We start from the raw sequence: 24,331 nt of genomic DNA, 5'->3' as shown, positions 1-24,331 counted from the left end.
GAGCGCCGCCATCTTGGGTCCGCCAGCCTTTCCATTTCCGCTCTGTCCCTGGTGCCCGGCGCGCACGTCAGCCTAAGGGGCGGGGCTTGTGCGTTTATGCCCGTCTTCGCGCGCGATGCATGCTGGGTATTGTAGTGCTGGGCTGTCAGACGACCTCGGAAGCCGCCGTGTGGAGGGGGGGAGGAGGACTGCGTTTCCCAGGGTGCCCTGCGCGGGGCGGCCTTTACCACAGCAGGAGGAGGAAGAGGAGGAGGGGTGGTGCGAGGAAGGCGAGTAGCAGCCGTTAACGGCGGCTTGGCTGAGGTAGCTCAGGTAAGTCGTGCGGCCTTCCAGAGACTCACCTGGGCAGGTGAGCTTGCCCCGCCCCTGCCCCGTCGACCGTTACTCTTCGGCGGCCGCGGGTGGAAAGAGGTGCCGGGGCTCCTCAAAGGGGGGCACGGGGAAGCGCCTTCTGCGCATGCTCGGGGCCATTCAAGAGGGGAACACTTCGCACATGCTCAGAGGCCCCTCCTTGTCGACGTACAGAAGAGCTCTGCAGGATGAGGCCAGTGGCCCGTCTCTCGTTCCAGCCTCCTGTTCTCAGGGTGGTCGACCCATAGCTGTCAACTTTCAGATTTGAAAATAAGGGATCAGCAGCCTCGAAAATAAGGGATCAGCAGCCTCGAAAATAAGGGATCAGCAGCCTCGAAAATAAGGGATCAGCAGCCTCACCTGTCCTGGGGAGCCTCGAAAATAAGGGATCAGAGCCTCTGTCCTTCTTTGTTTTTTCGTTTCTGTTTAATGGATTTTATTTCTCTGTTTTTTCATATTGTGATGTGTTGTTTTGTTTTTGTTTAAAGTGGTATTTTTACTTTTTCTTTCTGTAACCTTTAAAACTTTAATAAATATTATTTTTAAAAAAAAGAAAATAAGGGATCAGCAGCCTCACCTGTCCTGGGGACAGCCTACGGGATATCTAACTATCCGGGATAGCAGCGGGAAACGGCGCTGGAATAAGGGAATTTCCCGCAAAAAAAGGGAAGGTTGACAGCTACGGGTAGGCCAGATGCCCATTGTGGGGAACCAGCAAGCAGGATCCGAGCCCAGGAGCCGCCCTCCTGTGGTTTCCATCATCTGGTACTCAGAAGCATGGAGGCAGAGAGCATCATGGCTAGCAGCCTTCAACAACCCCCACCTCCCTGGATTTATCTAATCCTCTTTAAAAGGCGTCCAATTTGGTGGCCAGCCCTGCCCCCTGTGGCAGTGGGTTCCACAGTTTAACTTTTTTGTTGTTTAGTCGTGTCCACCTCTTCGTGACCCCCTGGACCAGAGCACGCCAGGCACTCCTATCTTCCACTGCCTCCCACAGTTTGGTCAGACTCATGCTGGTAGCTTCGAGAACACTGTCCAACCATCTCGTCCTCCGTCGTCCCCTTCTCCTTGTGGCCTCCATCTTCCCCAACATCAGGGTCTTTACCAGGGGGTCTTCTCTTCTCATGAGGTGGCCAAAGTATTGGAGCCTCAGCTTCACAATCTGTCCTTCCAGTGAGCACTCAGGGCTGATTTTGATCTTCTTGCAGTCCATGGGACTCTCAAGAGTCTCCTCCAGCACCATAATTCAAAAGCATCCATTCTTCGGCGATCAGCCTTCTTTATGGACCAGCTCTCAATTCCATACATCACTAAGTTTAACTTTAGTGAAGTGCTTTTAAAAATCTGTCCTGAACCTTCCTTCACTCTGCTTCCCTGGCTGCCTGCAAGTTCAAGTGTCACCAGAGAGGGAGGAAACCCTTTTTTTCTCTGTCCGCCGTGTCCATGCCATGCATAGTTTTATAAACGTCTATCCTGTTGCCTCTTGCTCACCTTTCTAAGCTGAAAAGTCCGAAACGTTTCTTCATAGGTTAGTTGCTCCATCCCCTTGATCATTTTGGCAGCCCTTTTCTGGTTCTTTTCCAACCTTACAATAGCCTTTCTGAGCTTAGGGGGCCAAAGCTGTACACAGTACTTCAATTAAGTCTGCACTATAATTTTTTATAACAACATTATGATATTGGCAGTCTTATTTTCAGTTCTTTTCCTATTCCTAGCATGGAATTTGCCTTTTTCATGACCACTGCACACCGGGTCAACATCTTTATGTATATCACACAAGTGCAAGTATGTAAAAAGTGTAATGTAAATTCCTCCATTCCCCACTTTGTTGTTTCACATATTTGTTACAATGCCATGATTTTTATTTAATATATTTGTCACCATTCATCCAAAGATCACAGAGCGTCCGTTATAAAAAGTGGATATGAGAGAGAGAGGTCCTGCCCCAAGGAGCTTACAGTCTTAAAATGTATTGCAGGGATGATAAAGAGGAAAGGTGAGGGTAGATGGTCATGCAGAATTCAGTTCATCTTGTGGTGCTGAAAAACGAACACTGGCTCTGAGTCCTGCATCAAGTTAAGTTCTGGTTGAGCTTAGAGGAGCTGACCAGGGATGGGAAGCTTCAATATGCCTTGGACCTAGAGGGAGAAAATCCAGTAAGCATTGTCTATAATAAATCATTTAAATTAACTGACAAATTATTTACATAATTGAAAATCCAGCCCTTTTTAATGGACCGGGGAAGCTTTCTCTGCTGTGCAGAGTCCTTTGTCTCACCTCACTAAATATTTGTTCCACCTTAACCTGGATGGAGATAGCTTTGCATCAGTTGGAAGTGCTCTGGTAACCTCCTGTTTAGGCAACATAGAGCTCCAGTCTCCTTAGGATCCCCTGTTTCATAGAATCATAGAATCATAGAGTTGGAGGAGACCACAAGGGCCATCGAGTCCAACCCCCTGCCAAGCAGGAAACACCATCAGAGCACTCCTGACATATGGTTGTCAAGCCTCTGCTTAAAGACCTCCAAAGAAGGAGACTCCACCACACTCCTTGGCAGCAAATTCCACTGTCAAACAGCTCTTACTGTCAGGAAGTTCTTCCTAATGTTTAGGTGGAATCTTTTTTCTTGTAGTTTGGAACCATTGCTCCATGTCCGCTTCTCTGGAGCAGCAGAAAACAACCTTTCTCCCTCCTCTATGTGACATCCTTTTATATATTTGAACATGGCTATCATATCACCCCTTAACCTCCTCTTCTCCAGGCTAATGTTTCATGTTTCCTGCAGTGTGGCTCAGCTGCCGTAGCTGCAATAACAAAATTCTGTTCAGGGATTGTATTATCACGATGACTACAAGTTATCAGTGCTTTAATGCATTGAAGTCACTCTTCCTCAGGGGACGATCAATTGTGATGTAAATGAGGGAACAGCGTTGCAAATAATTCAGCAGAAGTTACCAGCCTGCAAAAAGATACCTCCTTGCTTGCTCTGACACTTCACAAGCACACTCACTCACTTATTGCATGACATTTCTTTCTTTTTTCCTGTGGCTACCACAGCATTTCTGTGCACTCTGGGTTCCGTCACAGCGTCCCGTTTTGCCAGAAGCGGTTTAGTCATGTTGGCCACATAACTGGAAAGCTGTCAGCAGACAAACACTGGCTCCCTCAGCCTGAAAGCGGAGATGAGCGCTGCACCCCATAGTCGAATTTGACTAGTCTTAACAGTCCAGGGGTCCTTTACCTTTTACCTTTACCTTGAAGCTAGTGCTTCAAGGCTGTGATAGAAAGTGGACAACTTGCACTTTATAGAAATGTTTTAAATGCAACTTGTGCCTTCCAGGTTTGTAGTCAGCACCTGTAATTAAAACATGATACTTCAGTGACTGCTCAATCATGTGCTTGTATTCATGAAATGATCTCACACCTAAAATAATGAATTATTTAATGGCTTTCTCTGTGGTGTAGCGGTTAAGAACAGGGGACTCGTAATCTGGTGAACCGGGTTTGCTTCCCCGCTCCTCCACATGCAGCTGCTGGGTGACCTTGGGCCAGTCACACTTCTCTGAAGTCTCTCAGCCCCACTCACCTCACAGAGTGTTTGTTGTGGGGGAGGAATGGAAAGGAGATTTTTAGCCGCTTTGAGACTCCTTAGGGTAGTGATAAAGCAAGATATCAAGTCCAAACTCTTCTTCATCTTCTGTGTATGTAATTAAATACAAATTCTTGCAAAGCAAATCTAGGAATGCATGTACTCTTTTCACTAGATGCTAAACATAGTTACATGTAAGAAAGAGACCACAGGCTTATCTGCCTTGGTTCAGAAGGCTGATGTTATCTTTTTCAAATAGGCTATATATGTTCATGGGGAAACTGCACCACCGGCAGCTGGTTCTTTTTTCATTGTGTTTTTATTTTCTAGCCAACACTGTGGTTTTGAGACATCCTCCTACCTACGCCACAAGAACGTTGGTGTTGATGAGGCTTACTGTAGCTGAGGGTTAAAATGGCCGGGTAGTTGTAAGCGTGACGTTGGTGCGCTCCCTGCAGGACTGGTTGCCGTCCTTCCTTCCAGCAGGCAGGTAGCAGCTGACTTGACTGCGGTCTGCATGATTGGCCCCTGCTTCGGAAATGACTGGCAGAATCCGAGACCTGGGAGAAGTGTTGGTGGAAGAAGATTGGAAGAAATTTAAAGATTACTTGCAGAAACACTGTAAAATTAATGAATGTTAAAATGATGTCGGATTGAAAATAAGTGGCATTAGCAACAAAGTTATAAAGGGTATGCAAAAATGAATTGAAAATGGGTGAAAATATAGAGTTATAATATGTTAAGATTCAGAGTTAAGATAAATGAAAGAGGGTAAGGATTTGCTGATTTGAATATTTTAATGGGAATACAAAAAGGGGAGGTGTGAGGAAGTCAAAGAAATAAGCTAATGAGTTTAAAGTTACAAAAAATGGATTTGTTTTTAACTTTCTTTTTTCTATTGTTCTATTTCTTTTGTTTTTTGTACCTTGTATTTTTGTTTGAGAGTTTTTTCCTTTTTTTGTTTTACCGTGTATTTTTCTACTTATGACTTTGTAAAATCTTAATGAATATTCTTAAAAAAAGAAAAAAAAGATTGGCCCCTGCTCACATCAGTGAACATGTTTCCCCAAGGTGCAGAAAAGTCGTTCTTATGTTGTTTGGGCGGCATGCATAGGGCCTCAAGTCATGTCCTCCTGAGATGGGTCAGGAACATAATGTGCCTGTAGGGGGGGATGGACACATTTCTAGCAATCTAATATTTGATATTTTTGCTTGTAGGGTCAGGATGTATACACTGCTATCCGGGCTTTACAAGTATATGTTCCGAAGGGATGAATACTGCATCTTGATCCTCGGACTGGACAATGCTGGTAAAACGGTGTGTTCCAATGCTTGTTTGGTGGAGGAGGAAAGAGAACCCTCTCCTCTTCCTTGCTACCTTGTCTGGTTTCATGTATCATGTAGTAATTTCCAAGGTGCCAGGTAAAATGAGTTAATCCCGAATTCTAATTTTAGGAGCATAAATCCTTCAGGCAAACAGCACACAATTAGCATCATTAGGTCAGCTGTCCAAACCCCCCCCCCCCGATCTTCATTGGTTTGAGTTTCTAGTAATTTTCTTGCATAATAATATTTTTGTTGTAAGCAGATATAAAATTAAGGGTCTCAATCATCTTGGGTTTTGGTGGGTAAAAGTTTGCTCAGAATTCCTGAAGCAAAGGAAACCAGAGCAGAAGGCAAGAAAGACCTACTGAACACTGTGGACTGTTTCATATAAGACTACAGTGGAAGGCAGGGGAAAATTGCTTGAACTTGGGGTGAGTCTGTTATGCCTGATTTTGGGTGATTGCCCCTCTGCAGTCCCATCCAACATGGCCCATGATGTTTTGTAGGTTTCACTAACCCACTGGAGAGGGGGGTTTTGGGGGGGAGGGGTGCAGGGGGAAATAAGGGGAAATGAAAGATTTTTGCATGAACTTGCTTTCTGCTCACACAGTGTTGGAGTAAAAAAAAGGTGTCTAAGGACTGCCAAACTCTGGCCTGGTTTGAAGTGGAAATGGCTTCGCGCAAGCTCTGGGAGAGGAAATTGTGGCTGCCTTGTTCCTTGGTCGTTCTGCTGTGTGCTGAGCTCAGTCATGGGCTGGCTTAGCATGGCATTTGAATCTGGGCTCGTGGTTTACAGACAAACTGTAAGACAAACCATGGCTTAGCTGAGTGAAGCAGTAGAATGATAGTTAGGGTGGGATATGAGACTGCACACCTCTGTCTTACTAATGCTTTATTCTATCCCCATGTTCTCAGTTATGGATCCCCGCCACTCTTTTCCTGGTTTAAATGTTGAACTCCATAATATTCCATAAAAGGGAAATTCTTATTTCAGTGGAGATTATGTAAGATTGCTAATTTGGTCACAGAATTTTTCGTTGTTGGCTAGCAGCAGCTAGATTTGATTGATTGATTGATTGATTGAAGAGCTATAAATCTTGGAATTCCAGTTTTACAATAAAGTTTTCCTGTGTCCCAGAAAGCACTTAGTTTAACGACTTGTTTTCCTTCTCCCTCCCCTGCTTCCATTTTTTTCCAGACCTTCCTTGAACAGACTAAAACAAGATTTAACAGGAACTACAAAGGAATGAGTTTATCCAAAATCACAACTACTGTGGGCTTGAACAGTAAGTGAATCTAGTTTGGTCAAGTGAAAATAAGGTTTAAGATGATAAGAGTTTACCTTGGCGGGGTGGGGAACTATTTAGAAAAGTTTAAAAAGGGAGTTTGAGCAGCTGCTTGAAGTATCCAAGGCCATGATATATGAATTCTGAAGATAACAGTGCTTCTCTTAAGACTGCCAGGGGGAAAAGAATACAGCTGTCCATTCACAGAGTTTTCTCTCTAGCCTATCCGATTTAATTAATGACTCTGCACTTTAACAATTTTTTTTCATTGTGGGCACTGTCAACTCTCCCTCATTGCTTGCCCCCTATTCCTGCATCAGGTTTCAGGTGCTTTTCATTGGCTTTGGAGCAGTGGTTTTCAAAACCTCTCTTCCTAAGGAAATAAATCAAACTTCTATCTCCCATCGAGGGGCCTCTGCATCTTGTGGAGGATTCTGGGTAGTTTTCTAGTGGTGGCTCTTGACAAACATCACCTCTGGGGGACTTTTGGATTTCTCTTTGTACAGAAAAGAGGCCCATGTTGGGTTATTGTCTGTCTTCTAGTTGGCACTATAGATGTGGGCAAAGCCAGGCTAATGTTCTGGGATCTTGGAGGACAAGAGGAGCTTCAATCTCTCTGGGATAAGGTAGGGATGACGGCTGTGTGTTCAGAAATGCCTTGCCATCTTAATAATGGTCCCTTTGAAATTTGTAGCAAGAGAGCTCCCCAGTTAATTGCGCTTCCCTGTCAGTGTGAGGAGCACACAAGGAGTTGGAGTCAGACTAAGTTCATTGAACTTGATCCTCACCGAAACCCAATAGGACAAGTTAATCATGACTTGACTTGATTTAATGGGGAATGAAGATCCACAAAGTCCGGATTCAACCCAAAGTGTATTGGGACCCTCAGACAAGACTCATGCAAGGATATAGACTATGCAAATGGAATGTCTTCTCTCTGCAATCCCACTAATTTCTTTATAATAGTGTGGGTATCTGGGAGCTGAGGACTCTTTCATCATAGTATTTATGTGAGCTTCAAAAGTACATCTTTTCCAGTGTTGCCTGGTGGTTAGGGTGTTGGACAAGCACTGGGGAAACCTGGGTTCATATCTTCACCTAGCCAAGGGCTAGTCACGACCTGTCAGCCTAATCTACCTGACAGAGTTACTTGTGAGGATATCCTACACTGAGTTCAGGAAGGGAAAAGGCTGGATATAAATGAAGTAACTGTGTAATTGTAGCATGGAATCAGAGCCTAGTTCAGTTAAGAGTTTTGCAAGAACAATAAATAGCTTTTATCGAGGCTATCAAGTATTGAAAATGTAGTGTTGCTTTTTTTCTAATAAAAGTAAAGTTTTACTGTCCCCATAGTTTTGTTTTAATGACCCAGGAGAGCTTTGTTTTTGCTCTGAAAACAGTCAATAATCTTGTTGATGTCCATTGGTATATATGTATGTATGTACTTACAGTATTTATATTTTTGTTTAACAAACTGTATAGATAGACTGATTAATCCTGGGGATTTAACATCTGCTTGTTATGTGCAGCTAGTTTTCTTTCTGTGAGCCATTTATAGCTACATACTTTGTTGCACTCTTTTGCATAGCTTCCATTTGTCAACGCTTCCATTTTTTAAAGGGAAATTCCCTTATTCCGAATAGGATTCCTCGCAAGGAAAAGGGAAAAGTTGACAGCTATGCTTTTGGCATAAGTCTCTGGGGCATTAGTGCGCACCTTTGGCTTCTGCTTGTAGCGCAGAGCGTTCTGAAAGGACTGTGTGCTTGCTAATTTGCAGGGAGTTAATTGTGCAGGCAACTGTAAGTGGCAAGCAGTTGGACAGGATTAGGGTTTAGTTTCTTCTGTCCCTGCAGTCCCATGAAATAGGTGAAGAGAACAACTTGGTTTAGCTCCTATTTTGTGTTTTTAGTATTATGCAGAGTCTCACGGCGTCATCTACATTATCGACTCCACCGATGAAGAAAGGCTTTCGGAATCAAAACGAGCTTTCGGTGAGCATGCGGGGAGTTTTCCTGGAATTCGTCTGTGTAGGGTGGGAGGGGCTTAAAACTGCTTGAAACAAGAAGAATGTATTCCTGTGACTTCTCCAACCGCAAAGCAAAAGTTGAAGCCCCCAATTAACTCCAGAGATGTCCAAGCAAAGATATGTTTTCTCCCTCTCCTTGCAGCACAACGTCATTTTAAAGGTCAGTGCAGCTAGCTGGTTACATGGTTGGCCTTTTCAACATAGCTTTCCAAATAATACGCTATCATTTATTTATTTAAGAAATCTGTATATATTGCCATTCATCAAAAGGTCACTGGCTCTTTACAATACACATAATAAATTACAAATAAACACGGACTGTAATATTTGTACAATACGAAAACCTAAAGCAGTAATATAAATAAAATTCAGAGGGTGGAATTCAGCTCGCAAGCTCTGCCACCCCACACAAGGACTTCTGTGTTGCAACAGGACTTTTTCCCTTGCACATGCTTCCCAGAATTGGCTCTTGGGGTGGGAAAACACCTAGAGCAGCATTTGGGGGAAGGAGAGGGCAGATTGTTCCATGAGACAAGCAGAAATACTTGTGCTGATGGACCAGTCTGCTTGGCACTACGTTGACTTCTTCTCAGCAGCAGTCAACCCGACAAAAAATTCCACAACTTACCCCCTGTGACAAAAGACAGTCTAATAACTTCAGTTATTATCTAATCATTTCTGATGAGTTATTATCTATCTAGTTATTATCTAGTTATTATCTAGTTATTATCTACTCATTTCTGATAAAACGGAATACTTGTTTAACAGCAGTTTTATGAAAAATAGCGGGGGGGGGGGGAATCTGCAGCAGGATACCTAAAGAGCCGAAACAGCATGCAAACTCCCAGAGTTGCTAGTTTTCCTAGAACCCCTTGTTTAACTTTTTTACTCCAGATGTTCCCCTCGGCTGTGCATAGGCTACAGTTCAGTTGCGGACAATTGGATCAAAAGTGTGATATGAATGTGTAGGGGAATATCTAGGTTCCCTTACTGGAGGCCAATAATAGCAAGGCAATGAATCAGTAAGCATTTGTTTGCACGTGCAAGGTGGGCAACCCCAATGCAGAAGTCACTGCGAAGGGTTCAAATGTAATACAAGTACAGATATAGCAGTGTAAAATAATCAAACCCACTCTTTTAAGAACACAGTCTTAAAGCCTCATTTCAGGAACACTAACCAATTAGCAGCTTGTACCTTTTTATATGCACATTTACTTCCCTTTGTTGCTACCCTATTTTACACAATCAGCCATTTTCATTGAAGCTTCTAAAGCATGATTTGTTGCATTCTCCTATCTTCTCATGTCTGCAAATGTTTTCTTATCTCTAACATAGCTTGATTTCTCCCTTTCAACCCTTTCAAATATGGTCTTGTTTTCTTTCCACCTAGCAGTTTCTCTTCAATACAGTTTAACTAAACAATTTAACTATTTCAGTCCCCACAAATGCCCTCTTGCCGCTGAGTCCTCAGTGCAAAAGTGTTTTCATTCTGACATACACAGGATCTCTGTTAATGGCCTGTTCCAGAGAGGAACTTGTAGGCATTTTATTCCTCCCTGGTCTTCTTTTACTCCCATACTTCGCTGAGCTAAGCCAAGGTTCGGCTTAACTTGCCATCCAAATGTATGTTTGTGGTTAAGCTGTCCTCCTTGACTACAAGCTGTGGCCAAGGCTATAACCCAGTTCTCTTCTCCCTTTCATCTTCCTCACAGAGAAGATGGTAACTAGTGAAGTCCTGGAAGGTGTTCCATTGTTGGTTCTGGCGAACAAGCAAGACGTGGAGGTGAGATCATCATTTGTTTCAAAATCGTTCCCAGTTAGTGGTGTTTTAAAATTTCTAGTTACGTATCTGAAGAAGTGTGCATGCACACGAAAGCTCATACCTAGAACTAACTTAGTTGGTCTTTAAGGTGCTACTGGAAGGAATTTTTTGTTTTGAAATTTCTAATTAGTATTTCAGGACTACTTTTCTGTTGCCCTCTAAAGTAGCTAGCAAAGTTGAGCACAGCTAAAATATAAAAGCAACAATAAGGGGGAAGAGAATGGCATAAGAATTCAGCAGCAAAAAATCTATAAAATGGAACAGAAACTAGGTCCCGCTTTCCATCAGGATACATATGTCTTTTCACTGATACATAATCGGTAATCTCAGGCTGTCCCTCTCTGGCTGCTTCTGTGACTTTCTAGTTACCAGACATAATTGCTGTGAGCTACACATTTCAGTAGCCTCCAGGAAATGCGACCTGAAAATTTTCTGTCCTTCCCTGTGCATTTTGTATAAACTGGCTGTTGGATGTTTGTAGTGGTCTTATGTCAGGTGACCTCAAACCAGGAGAGGTGGTCTCAGGTGCAAAAAGCAACAACAATGTATTTTCTTGGAGGGGAGCTATCCTGCTCTGTCTTGCTCTTCCCATTGACCTCCAGAAAGTAGGGCCAAATACAGCTTTTTCTGTCTCCTTCCATGGGAAGGAGTTTGTGTGCTGGGATTGTATGTGTTTGCCTGACAAGTGTGTTTTTGGTGACATAGGTATCAGTTTAAAAGGTAAAGGGACCCCTGACTATTAGGTCCAGTTGCGGTCAACTCTGGGGTTGTGGCGCTCATCTCGCTTTACTGGCCGAGGGAGCCGGCGTACAACTTCCGGGTCATGTGGCCAGCATGACTAAGCTGCTTCTGGTGAACCAGACCAGCGCATGGAAACGCCGTTTACCTTCCCGCCAGAGCGGTATCTATTTATCTACTTGCACCTTGACGTGCTTTCGAACTGCTAGGTTGGCAGGAGCAGGGACCAAGCAACGGGAGCTCACCCCATTGTGGGGATTCGAACCGCCGACCTTCTGATCAGCAAGTCCTAGGCTCTGTGGTTTAACCCACAGCACCACCCGTGTCCCCTAGGTATCAGTTTACTGCCCCATCACACAGGAAGCCCAGCCCTCCAGCGGTGAGCATAAAAGCAGGTGCATTCAGAGCAAAGTCTCTGGGAGGGAGAAACTGCTGCCCTCCAGTGTTTCTGGATCTGCACTCTTAATTCCTGACCCTGAAGCTCAAATCTGTCCCAAGACTGATCTTTCTTCAGTTTTGGCTGTAGTGAACAAATATGCAAGAAAAGAAGCGTTGCATGCTAGGGGCAAAATATGTCATACTCTCTGATGCCTTAGCTGTGGTATCCAGTGTACTAGGAATTCTGATATAGCCGGTCTTCCCTCCCCATGGCTGTGCTGGTTGGGGCTGATGGGAGTTGTAGTTCACAATATCTGGAAGGCGCGGGTTGGGGGAAGACTGGCACTGTAGCTTTCATTAATCCCAACAGCTGCAGTGTCCCCATGCTGTCCTCTAGGGGGAGCCAGCCACTAATTGAAAATGGGATATAGACCCTACAGTACTGTTAAGTTCTGCACCTTGAATGCGCACACATAATTTGTACTGGCGGATGCGCACACTAATCCAGCCAAGACTCTCACTTCATTCACTTGATGGTTTGCAGTCCACAAGAGCTTACGCCAAATAAACACGTCACCCAATTTAATGTGGCAACTAAAGGTCTTCAGAGTTCCGCTGCAGAAACCTTTATGCATACAGAAGTAAAAATGTGCACATCGAAATCTCCGGGATGAAATGCATCTATCATCGAAACAAGGAACAGCAGTCTCCTTATTCACCGTAGCTCAAAGATTCTCAGCAGCTTGGGCAGACAGAGCAAACCTTTTTTGGAATTTCTTCTCAGAGGGGTGGTGATGATTTCTGACATACATACAAAGGAAACGCTACGTTTCTGGCACCATTTTTTCCTGGCATTCCGCTTTCCAAATGCCTTTTGTCTAAAGGTTGCAGCTTGACTCAGTGGCGGTACTAGGTGGGTCCTGCCCAAAGAAGGTGCTTTGCGTAGTCTGGAATGTGGAAGGAGAATTAAATGAAGAAGTGGGTCATGCTTATGAATTCTTTTGTGCTTGCGTCAGATGTTCCACTCCGGTTTACGTTACGCACGCTTCTGTAAAGAACTGGCGAAAGTGTTGCAACGAGTGCCTGCGAGGGATGAATTCCGGCATCCGTGGAATGTGCCAGACTAGCGTGTACCCTCACACCACAAAGAGACTTGCACAGAGGACTTTAGAGTGATCTCTGTTTCCCGTGGGGTGCCAGCCAAATTGCTAAGCCTGATGGGGGACTAAGGGTGGGCTTTAGCACATGTGTGCACGACTAAAGGAAATTCAACCGCATCCCTCCAAGCTTAAAAGTCTGCTGTTGCTGGGGCCTGCTGTATACATGGAGCAAAAACGAGGTGGTGAAGTGGACAGGGTGCCATTTCTCCCAAGTGAAGAGTGCCTCGCCCCCCTGCGATGAGTGCCTAGTCTGAAAAAAACAACAACTTAACAAAGCAGGGAGAAAGAAGGCTTATTTTGGTTTTCACTAGAGGAACATTTGAAACAAAAAACTATCCATCGCAATCTATTGAACACGATTCTGGGCTGCGCAGGTAAACCCAGGCTTGATTACACCTGAAAACACTTGGGCAAAGTTTCTCTTACTTCGGGGAGGTTCAGTTTGGAAACTCTCCTTTTGTCTCTAGCCATTCTGTTTGCTGGAACTGTTTCAGTCCCCCACTGTCCTTTTGGGCGGCGGTGGCTGCTCTCTCATCAGATCATCTAGTGTCCAAACGCAGCAGCAGTGCCTGGCTGCAGCAGGTCTTGTGCCAAAGTTTTATACATTATTCCAGGATTCCAGTTGGCTGGTCAGATGCTTCATGAGGTTGAGAGCAGCGCTGTGTAGCTTTCCTTGGTTTGCATCTAGCAAAGCCGTCCCATTGGCACGAGGACTTCTGCCTGTGCAATGGGATTGTTTTCTACCTGTGCCACCTCCCCCCAAAAGGATCTGCTCCAGAGAGTTGGGGAACCTCTATGTCAGATGCTGGTGTGGTTGTTTGAGAGCAAACAGGCAAGATTCCAGCCTGTCTTTTCCAGGCTTTATTATCTGTACAAACTATTTTACAGTGCAGAGCGTCACAAGTCCATGTCTGCTCAGTCGCTAGCAGAATCTGGGAGTGGGCGGCCCTTATACCTTCCCCAGCATAACAGTCGTGTGACCCCCATCCTTCTCCTCCCCTCTCTGCGCGCAAACCTACTGCGCAACGTGGGCGCTGGCAAAGGGGGACTTGCCTCCCCTCCACTTTGCTCAGGCTCGGTGTTGAGGCTCTCCCTAGCATCTTCTGATCCCTGCGCCCCTTCCCCACTGGAGATGGGGCTTCCCTCCTCGCCAGAGGAAGAACTGTTTTGCAAGGTCTTCGGAGGCTCCCTGTAACACAACTGCCCTTCCACCTCTCGCCTCTGAGCTGATGGCAGTTCCCTGACACTGCAGAACAGACTGAGGGCAGCTTATTAGTCCTTGAACTAATGTGGCTTCTTGGTTGGATGCAGTCCCTTTAAAAAATAACAATGGTGCCCATTGCTAGCAAAGGCAAGAATTCTAGCTGCTTGCTCTCCATGCCCAGGAGGCCTTTTCTTGCTGCTTCTGCTGCAGGGATCTCCACACAGGAACACATTTGCCAGGGACCAAGGTTAGCAGCCCATGACTCCCACCTTGTTCGCTATAGGAACTAAGGTGGGCTTTCTTCCCCAACCTCGTGACGTCCTGATGTTTTGGACCACAACTCCCACCAGCTCCAGTGAATTGTCCAAAAAACCAAGAGCGTGCGAAGCTGAGGAAGACAGGGTGAAATAGTGGGGGTTTTTTTACATATTGAGGTTGATGTTAACTGAAGAATTGACCTGCTGCATCCTTAACAAAGCAACTTTTCTTAAACAAAAAAAAAAAAGCCAGTTGTATTTTTTAAAGAGGCGTCTTCCTTTATTTCTGATTTGTTTTCGTGTTTTGGAAAGAAATTAAGAAAAATCTACCGTAGCCCTGACAGTGCTTTTCCAGGATGGGAGCCAAAAACAACAAAAGAATGAGGAATAAACAAACGAAATCATAAACCGTGTTTGTCTAGAAGAAATTCTCAGTGCGCAATAAGTTGGTTTTATTAGGATCAAACCAAATAGTGCTGAGTAATAGTGAGCAACTTCCTCTGAATTCTTCTTCCTATTGGTGTTTTGCGGGGGGGGGGGGGGCGGGGAGAAGAAAAAATAAAAAGATCGGCCCTGTTCTTGGATGATGTGGCACTTAATTTCCAACCGCTAGGAAGTGCCTTAATTGGCTCATTTTACAAACACAGCATCATCCAAAATTTATCTCTGGCTTTGCTTATACAAAAGCTGCAATGTTTACTTTTTACTTCTATTGCTGGCCTCTAAAGGAGAACCCATGTCCTTCACTTAAGGTTGGAGACAGATCTGGCTAACAACTGAGGTTTATATTATTATTTTAATGGGGGGGGGGGTGTCCCAGCAAACATATTAATAAAATTAATCCAACACATCCAGATCAGAGTCAGATTAAAGCGTAGCCATGCATTTCTCCATCTTTCACAAACTTAACTTTTGAAAGCAAACTGATCTTCAGAAGACCTGGGCAGGAAGCTTCTTATTCTAGCACCAACATGGGGTTCTGTATTCAGCATTATCCATATATCACTAGGCCATAAGGACCTCCCTGGCAGATCTCAACTTGTGAGCAGGACAGTACCCTCCCTTCAGATAATTCAGTCCCAAGTCGTTTAGGGCCATATAGAGAAAACATTGAACTGGGCTCCGTAATGAGTTGGCAAACAGTGCAGATCTTTGAAGGGTAGTCTTCAAAAATTGGTGTCAGCCATTCATTCATTCATCTCAGGATCCTTGGTTTAGCCAGGTATCAACAGCATTTAGTGACTATTTTGATTAGACTGCATGTTCTCTCCATCTTGAGACCTAGTATTAATGCAAGCTATTAATGTTAATTAATTAATGCAAGTATTAATGACTTCAACATCCAGCATATAACACAGTTGCCTAATGTTATTCATCACAATTTCCCCATTTCACAATAATGATTAATTAGCTCAGGCATCAAACCTGCTGAATGCGTCAAATTAAAAATACTTGACCGGTATTTGACTTTTCAGTTGAGCAGATTGTTTTTTACTGGTCAGATGCCCAATTTCTCATTCCCTCGTGACTCCCAGGCCACTCCATCCCTATCCATTTATAGCTGACAACCTTCGACTTGCCATTACTTGGGAGTTTGCTGAGGCTCCACCTCTCTTGTCTTGCAAAGGACGTTGGGGGGGGGGGTGCCAGGGCCACTGAAAGCCATAGCTTAGTGGTGCAGCATCTGTGTTGCATCATCATCACCACCATCCTGCCTTTTCCCCAACAAGATTCAAGGCAACTTAAAGCTAAGATAGACATAGCTAAAAACTTACGAAAAGGCAATAATTAAAAAACAATTAAACATAAGTCCAATTACTTACCTGGCAGGGGAGATACCATGATCACAAACATAAGTCCAATTAAAATATAGACATTTTTTATTATTATTACATAGAAAAAAATCACATACAAAATGTCCCCGGTTCAAATCCGTGGCATAACCTGGCAGGGATGAGAGAGGCTCTCTCTAAATCCCTTTTCAGTGTAGCTATGATGGGGCTAGATGAGCCCATAGTCTGCCTCTGCAAAAGGCAGCTCCCTCTGTTCCTAGGGCCCCAGACCCCCTGCTCCGCCTCACTGTCTTTTGATGTCAGGAGCTGGAGTGAGGCGTGGGTCAGCAATAAAATAATAAAAGCGCCCGATGTCAGTGAAGTTAAATCTTTATTCCAGGAAACAAAAGAGCACAGGCCTGGTGAGCACAGCAACCCTTCCCAGTAGGTCTTCCCCGAATGAGGCAGTTGTGAGGACTGAAGGTCTATGTCTTCCCACTGCTCCCTAAGACTCCTCCCCATCCCAGGTCCTTCCCTAGCAATCTCCACTCCTTCATCTAGTCCCTCATTGCTCTGCCCTCTTCATTCCTCTACTTGTTCTGGGAGACCGGGGGGGGGGGGGGAGAGGAGCTGGTCGCAACAGGAGGGGGCGATTCCCTGGATTCTTCAGCATCCTGTCTCATCTCTATCTCCTGGCCTTCCTCCTCTCCTGCCTTTGGGTCTAGACCACGGGTCAGCAAACTTTTTCAGCAGGGTGCCACTCCACTGTCCCTCAGACCTTGTGGGGGGGCCGGACTATATTTTGGAGAGAAAAAAAATGAATGAATTCCTATGCCCCACAAATAACCCAGAGATTCATTTTGAATAAAAGCACACATTCTGCTCATGTAAAAACACCAAGCAGACCCCACAAATAACCCAGAGATGCATTTTGAATAAAAGGACACATTCTACTCATGCAAAAACACGCTGATTCTCGGACCATCCGCGGGCTGGATTTAAAAGACGATTGGGCCAGATCCGGCCCCAAGGCCTTAGTTTGCCTACCCATGGTCTAGAGCAGCCTTTCTCAACCTGTGGGTCCCCAGATGATGTTGAACTACAACTCCCATCACCCCTAGCTAGCAAGGCCAGAGCTCAGGGATGATGGGAGTTGTAGTCCAACAACATCTGGGGACCCACAGGTTGAGAATTGCTGGTCTAGAGACTACCCTCTGGCACAGCCACCTCCTGTTCCCTAAACCCTATTACCTTTTCAGCTTCCGACACTTCCTCCTCCAAGTCTGCTCCCTCTTCTGCCTTTGACCCCTCAATGTCGCCCCACCACCACCAACCCCCTGGCTCTGAGCCTTCTTCCCTTGGGGCTTCCCCAGCTGCTGCCTCCCACCACTCCCCTTCGTCCAGCCAGTCCATAACAATTGACCAGCCTACTCCTCTGTAACAGTTGCTTTGGGGAGTGCCAGGACCTCCTCTGAAGACAATTCCTCCAGGCAGTTAAGGATGCTGTAAATGATGTGCTGATCTCCTTTGGAAGGTTCCGCCTGCTATCTTGGTTCAAAATGGTGTCTCATCGGAGCAAAACAGAGACCCAGACCCGCTCCTCGATCTCTGGGTCCATATCGTGCAAAGTTTGCTGACAATATATGAAGAGTTGTCTGAATGTATAGAGAACAGATGGACAAACAATTTTCCGAGCTTAAGAGATTTCATTGAATAGAATCATAGAATCATAGAGTTGGAAGAGACCACAAGGGCCATCGAGTCCAACCCCCTGCCAAGCAGGAAACACCATCAGAGCACTCCTGACATATGGTTGTCAAGCCTCTGCTTAAAGACCTCCAAAGAAGGAGACTCCACCACACTCCTTAGCGCTGTTGAGTCCAGAAACTCTCAGGCACACAGCTGTGTTAATGGATCTGCCTGGGAAAGGTTTCCTAAGGATTGTGCAATATCTAATATGCAGCATGCTGGTTCTTTTACAGGGACACCTTTGTGCTCTTGTGTACTTATTGTTATAACGTCATGCTGCTCCATTAGCTAAGTGGGGCCGGTTCCCATCCCTTTGTCCTTAGATGACCTGGACCCTTTTACGGGAAGGAATGTTTCAGACTTGAGTTCCAAGCATTCTGTGTCAACCCCCCCAGCACACAAACACTACAAAGATGATATCCGCAAGACCACACACAGACTTAAGAGACGGACGCAGGAGCCTATTCGGTCTCCTTTGGCATTCAGAGTTCTGGTTCTTACTTTTTTAAAAAAGCCAAGCTGTTTAGTATCCATATACCTGCAGGATTGCCTTTGCCTGCACGAACCTGTTCACATGAAGGTCCTGCCCTGTATTCTGCAGTTACTGGATGCACTGCTGACTCCGCCATCTCCGCACCTTTTTAATGGAAAACAACATTGTTCCATAAAATCTGGCAATGGCCGTGGCCTTGGAAGGCTTTAAAAAGGAATTGGATAGATTCGTGGAGAAAGAAGCACACCAGTGGCTGCTGCTCGTGATGGCAGCGTTATGTAGTGGTTAGAGTGTGGGACTAGGACCTGGGAGACTAGGATTCAAACCCCACTCAACCATGAAGCTCACTGAGTGGTCAGCCAATGTATTTCAGCCTGAGCTACCTTTAGGGGTTGCGGTGAGGATAAAATGGAGGGGGAGAGAAGTATGCAGGTGGGGCAAAAATGCAGTTAATTAACTAATTCTGTGTATCCAGAGGCAGCATGATCAAAGCTGTACTGTAGCCCATAGCAGTTTATGCCACAATAAATGGATTGGCTCCTAGCTGATCTTGGTTCATTACATTGTTTTGTTAATTATAGCATTTAGTTCAACATTTACTACTAGCTCTGGGCACATGACATTTGCCTGTCCCCTTTGCAGCGAGGGCTGTTTGTGCTGCACTGAAGAAGGGGTCTCCTTTGACCCTGGAGCCAGACCCAAACTCCAGCTCTGGGCCCTCTCCACCCAAGCTGCCTCACCGAGTTGCAGTGAGATGGCTTAGGCTAAACCGAGAGTGTATATAAAGGAATGGCAAAAGTGCTTTGCATTTTCCATGAGCAATCAAAATCTCAGGGAAGTATCTCACCAAAACCAGTCTGCTGGGTTTTTTTTCTTGGCTCCTGAGCCTCTTCCAAACACTGCTTTCTTCCATGAATGCATGACGCCTGCTATCTTCGTTATGTTTATTACGTCGTCCTAATTGAATACCCAGGGGACTTAGCCATCTCTGTCCTAAGGCAGTTTGCTGGAGATCCTTCGGTACAAATCCCTCTCAGTAATTATTGCTTCATGGACCTCTTCCTGCTGTTTTGGAACTCTGGAATTTTCCTCAATGATGACATTGAACTTAAACACAAATGACTTAACTTAAATGGCCAAGCAGTAACGCAACTTTGCGCAGATGTGGACGATTCCTCCTCTTTATAATCCCAGCAATCTGACAACAGCTGAGGAAGTTTCTTTTAAAACATCTTACTCGTATTTCCTTATCTATTTCTCAACCCTGGTACTATATGTTTGATTTACCACTTATTCGTAAATCCCTGTTTGTCTCCCAGCAGCTGCGGTTTAAGTGTGGGATGGAACAATTCAGAAACATTTTTTTAAAGTAAACAAAAGAAAACATGATGCTTTTAATTACTAGTTTTTACCCCTTACCTGTTTTGAGTCTTATGTGTTCCGTTTATCCGCATGTTTTATCTTGTGCTGGTCTATGACCAAAATAAAGTTTGACACTGATACCTGTAGTATCTCTGGCAACTTAACTACAGCCATCAAGAGCCTGTCCAAATAAAACACTATGAGAATTGCTGTAAGGATGGCAGAAGTAACGTCTGCGCAGCATTTTGAAAACTTAACTTGGCATTTGCACATATAGTTTAAAATCATCAGTTTCATTTGGATACTTGTTTGAACATATGGACTGTGTCTGTTAAACTATACATTGAACTCGGGGTCAGTGGAACATTTTTACTGTTAAAGTCAGCTGACATTGTTTCATTTCCCCCCGTCTTATTTGCCTAAATAAAAGGTGCATTAAAAATAAAAAGTTGGCACACACATTTGCAATGTGCACTGACAGGGTTCTAGGCTATTAGGAAACATGAAAAAGCAGAGTTCCCGGTTGCATGGCGCTCTGACGCCACATGTGCATTTGTTTACAGATGTCCTTGTTTCTGCAGAGAATAGCCTTAATGACTAAAAGGGGCTTAGCATTACATTGCTTCCTAAATATGAGCAGACTCACGCTTTGGCTAGGCTTCTGAGTAAAGTAGAGTTGCACAATTCTCTCTGCGGCTTGTGTCTGGCAGTGAGTCTGGCCTAGATGATTTTCAGGTCCTTAGAGTTTGGCTCAGCGTATAAGCTGATCCAATATATCTTGCCCTGGCTTCCAAGTCCAGGGAGACTCGCTGTAGGTGAGCGAAGGAGGTGCTTTGTAAAAGGACAAGCCTCTGACAGTTACTCCCTCGTTTACTCCTGCAGAGCTGCCTGTCCATCCCTGACATCAAAACGGCTTTTAGCGACTGCATCAACAAAATCGGGAAGAGAGACTGCCTGACCCAAGCCTGCTCTGCTCTGACAGGGTAAGTGGACAAGGGCAGCCCATCAGTGCTCTGGTGCAAAGCAGCAACAAAAGAGGGTGCATGTGGATGCCGTCATAGGCTGGAGAAGTATGAAGGCAGAATCCTTCCACTCTATCACGGTATAGAGAAAAAATACCTGCCCTGGCCTGTAGTTGCACCGTGTACTCTTGAGGTTGAGGGGGAGGCCTGTTGCCAGATTGCCTTCTGACCGCACCAAAAGAGGTGGCTTACATGGGAGGCTGCCTCCTTGAGGCTGATGAGGCATAGCGGCTGACGCATCTGATCTCAGCCACTAAATTCGCTAGCTGGCCCTTAAGATCTCCGAGCGACCTGTGTGAGCTGGCAAGGAGTGGCAGTGCTGAGCCACAACAACAGTTGGGAGGCAAACCCTGGCAAAGAACAAAGGAGTGATTAAACCAGGCTTATGAACAAGCTGACAAAAGTGGGAAGCCCACAGAAATACCGACTAGCCTGCATTTGTGTGCACGCTGCAGAGAAGGGGAAGCCAGCACTGACGCACCACCAGGGTGCCTTTGGCAAAGGGACAAAGGGTTCTGTCAGATGCTGTTGGTGGTTGCTCATGAGTAAGCAGGCAGGACTCCGACAGGCGCTGTGGGTAAAACCTCAGTGCCTATGACTTGCCGATCGCATGGTCGGCAGTTCAAATCCCCGCGGCAGAGTGCGCTCCCGTCGTTCGGTCCCAGCGCCTGCCAACCTAGCAGTTTGAAAGCACCTCTGGGTGCAAGTAGATAAATAGGGACCGCTTACCAGCGGGAAGGTAAACGGTGTTCCGTGTGCTGCGCTGGCTCGCCAGATGCAGCTTGTCACGCTGGCCACGTGACCCGGAAGTGTCTGTGGACAGCGCTGGCTCCCGGCCTATAGAGTGAGATGAGCGCACAACCCTAGAGTCTGGCAAGACTGGCCCGGACGGGCAGGGGTACCTTTACCTTTATTTACAGTGCAGAACCACAAAGTTCATGTCCATCTTAGTCACTTGCAGAATCCGGGAGTGGCCCCTTCTGGTTCCCCCCTCCCCCAGCATAAGAACTTAGACACCTCAAGTCTCTGCCTCCCCTCCTTCCGTTTCACCCCTCTGCGCAGGCTGGGCGACGGAAATGGCTTGTGCGCCTCCTGGCTAGCCGGGCTAGGAGAGGCGCTTGGACTCTCAGCAGCATTTTTGAGCCCTCTCCTCGCTTGGCTGGCCCTTTCCCTCCACTGAAGGTGTGGCTTTCCTCACCGCTGGACGATGAGCTGCTCCTCAGAAGCGTCGGAGGCTCTCTGTATCCCGCTGCCTCCCTTCCCTGTTCCGATGCCAGTCCCCTGACAGGTTCCATCTCCTTCGCCGCCAGCCTGCTGTGTTTCTATCCTAGTTGCGGAATATGAAACCTCCCTTCCTCCAGGGCTCACAATGGAAACCTAGAGGGCTGGCAGCGAAGGAAGAGAGAAACCTGGGCTTCCCTCACCTATTCCTGCCCTCACCTGCACTGACTTCCTGGCCACCTGTGGCTACCCAGCAAGGTGACCTCGAATAAAAAGGACCCAGCCTGTGATATGCAACCTTTTAAGTTGCATGACCTGGAGCATCAAGAGCCCCTGTGTCATGTTATCCTATTATTATTATTGTTATTATTATTATTAGAATTTATATAGCGTGTTTGCTCTCAAAATGCACTCTTCTGCAGCATAGATGTAGACAGCAGGAGATGGGAAAGGGAAGGGGCTATGGGGAGACCCTAGACCCATGATTCCCAAATTGGGAGGTACCTGGGGGCGTGTTCCTCTAGGGGAGTGCTGGAAGTGTAAATGACAACCAGACTTTGAAAAGCTGGTATCAAGTTTACCGGTTTTGTTAAATGAATAAAACTAAATAATTTTAATTGGATTTTGAATAAATGTGCAATGAGTTGTTACTGTATTGAATTTTAAGTGTTGTCATCTTCCTTAGTGGGTCATGCAAACCGCTGTTCTGAATAATGCTTTTTAATAGGGTGGGGTGGGGGATGAGTTTATGGAACCAAGGGGGTGGTAGCGTCAAAAGGTTTGGCCTCACTTTCCTAGAGAGTGATGGGAAGGATTTCTGAAGGCAGAAGGAACACTGCAAAGATGGGGGTGATAAGTGGTGGCCTTTTCTTTTTTTGTGTGTCCTCAGGAAAGGGGTGAACGAAGGGATCGAATGGATGGTGAAGTGCGTGGTGAGGAATATCCATCGCCCCCCCAGGCAGAAGGACATCACGTAAAGGACCACTGAGGAACTGAGCACTGGACACCTTTGTCCCGCACAGACTCACGGCTCTTTCTCTATCTTTCTCCCACCCCACCCTCTCTCTCCCAACCCCCCCCCCCCCAAAAGAGATCTGGCCTGGCTCAAGGCATGAATGTCCTCTTTTGGTGTCTCACAAGAGAATTCCTTGACAGGAGAAGTCACACCGAAGTCTTTACCCTGTGCTCTCTCCTGAGCTCTTAAGGGGTGTGACCATCATCAGCTGTGCTTGTGCACCTGCGCACTGTAAGAGTGCAGGCCTTGAGCTCCTTCTGTGTCGCTTTTAACCTGTGGAATTGACTGAAGGTCCTTGCAATGGCTAATCAGATGGAAATTGGTGTTTGGATTCGATTGGGAGGCGGAGGGCAGGGACTAACATCCCTATTTGCTGTTGAAAGTTGCCTTCCCAAATCCAGAATTGCATTGACGGGAGACCCAAGGGTGTTTGTAAGGCAAAGAGGGGTTTGGTGTTGGAGATGACGGTTCCTTTGTAACAATGAGAACATGCAACAAATCGTACGGTGGGACTGAGGCATCACTGGGGCTAACGGGGAGTTGTGGTCCACAATATCTGAAGGGCACCAGCTTGGCTGAAACTGCTGTATAGGGTCAAAATTGATTTTTGCGGGGTCTTATATTTCCAGATTGTTTTGCTGATTGATCTGCAGCATTGCAGAGACCAAAAGCCAAAACCTGCCCTGTGATGTTGTGCTCCCACAGTGGTCTTTGCTAGAGGGAAGCTGCCTTCGGAAGACATTTTCTCTCTTGTCTCAGTCAAATGAAGAAAATTGTGGTTCTTCTGTATCTGGCTGGCACTCAGATGCTCTGTGTATTTCCCCGGGGGTCCAGGGAGACCACACAGGGATTGTTGTTTCAATAAAAGTTTCATATTCCTCTGTACAACTTTGCAGAATTCATGGCTCCCTCTCTCTGGCAGAACTGCTCAAATATCCCTCCTTATGAATGAAAGTTGCTCACCCAACCCTTTGCAGCTTCTGACTCCTGCTTTACCTAGATTATTCATTCATTTGTGATGCAAATGGCCTCTGAAACGCCCTCTCTCTAGGGCGGCTTTTGCCAAGCTGGCTCGGCCTGATGGAAGCTTTAGTGCAGGGGTCGGCAACCTAAGGCCCATGGACCACAAGCGGGCTACGGGGGTCGTTTAACCGGCCCACGAGCTGTCCCTGAACCGAGTTGCTCGCTTGGCGAGTCCCCGCATTCTGTGCTAAACCAGCACAGCGCGGGGACTCACTTTTGTGGCGTCGGAAATCACGTCTGTGCAGACACAGACATCGGAAATCGCAGGCGCACACGATCCGGCCCATGGAGGGATCGCCGCTGGAGTGAACCAGCCCGGCCCAGGCAAGGCAAACCTTGCCAACCCCTGCTTATTGTGAATCATCTGGATGGTGCTATCTTGGCATAGGCTGACCCGGAGGCATGACTGATGCCAGCGTTGTCATTTTGGTGTCAGGTGGAACCTGTCCATTTATCCATCCGGGCTTTTTGAGTGGGCAGGGAAGATTAGAAATTCCATTATGTCTGCAAACGAGGAGCTGTGATTGTAGCTCTGAC

The 24,331-nt window shown here is 46.0% G+C and overlaps 1 protein-coding gene across 3 annotated transcripts; it reads left to right on the top strand.

Annotated features, from left to right (window-relative positions):
- The first annotated feature begins 156 nt into the window (after positions 1-156).
- Positions 157-23,659, top strand: ARFRP1 (ARF related protein 1). 3 transcript variants are annotated; one of them, XM_081868141.1, is made up of 8 exons: positions 157-312; positions 5,159-5,258; positions 6,465-6,552; positions 7,096-7,178; positions 8,462-8,543; positions 10,291-10,361; positions 20,396-20,496; positions 22,646-23,659. In XM_081868141.1, the coding sequence occupies exons 2-8, from the start codon at positions 5,166-5,168 to the stop codon at positions 22,731-22,733; spliced, it is 606 nt and encodes a 201-aa protein (XP_081724267.1). In that variant the 5' UTR covers positions 157-312; positions 5,159-5,165; the 3' UTR covers positions 22,734-23,659. The 3 variants fall into 3 exon arrangements, with proteins under 3 accessions (XP_081724267.1, XP_081724269.1, XP_081724268.1); XM_081868143.1 differs by lacking the exons at positions 20,396-20,496; positions 22,646-23,659 and adding an exon at positions 10,502-10,582 and having other exon boundaries at positions 10,291-10,394; XM_081868142.1 differs by lacking the exons at positions 20,396-20,496; positions 22,646-23,659 and adding an exon at positions 10,531-10,582 and having other exon boundaries at positions 10,291-10,423.
- Positions 23,660-24,331: the final 672 nt, after the last annotated feature.

This window comes from Podarcis erhardii (genome assembly GCF_964252035.2).
Source record: "Podarcis erhardii genome assembly, chromosome: 6".
Taxonomy (NCBI): domain Eukaryota; kingdom Metazoa; phylum Chordata; class Lepidosauria; order Squamata; family Lacertidae; genus Podarcis; species Podarcis erhardii.
Note: the sequence above shows the minus strand (reverse complement) of the source record. Positions and strands in the feature narration are given on the sequence as shown.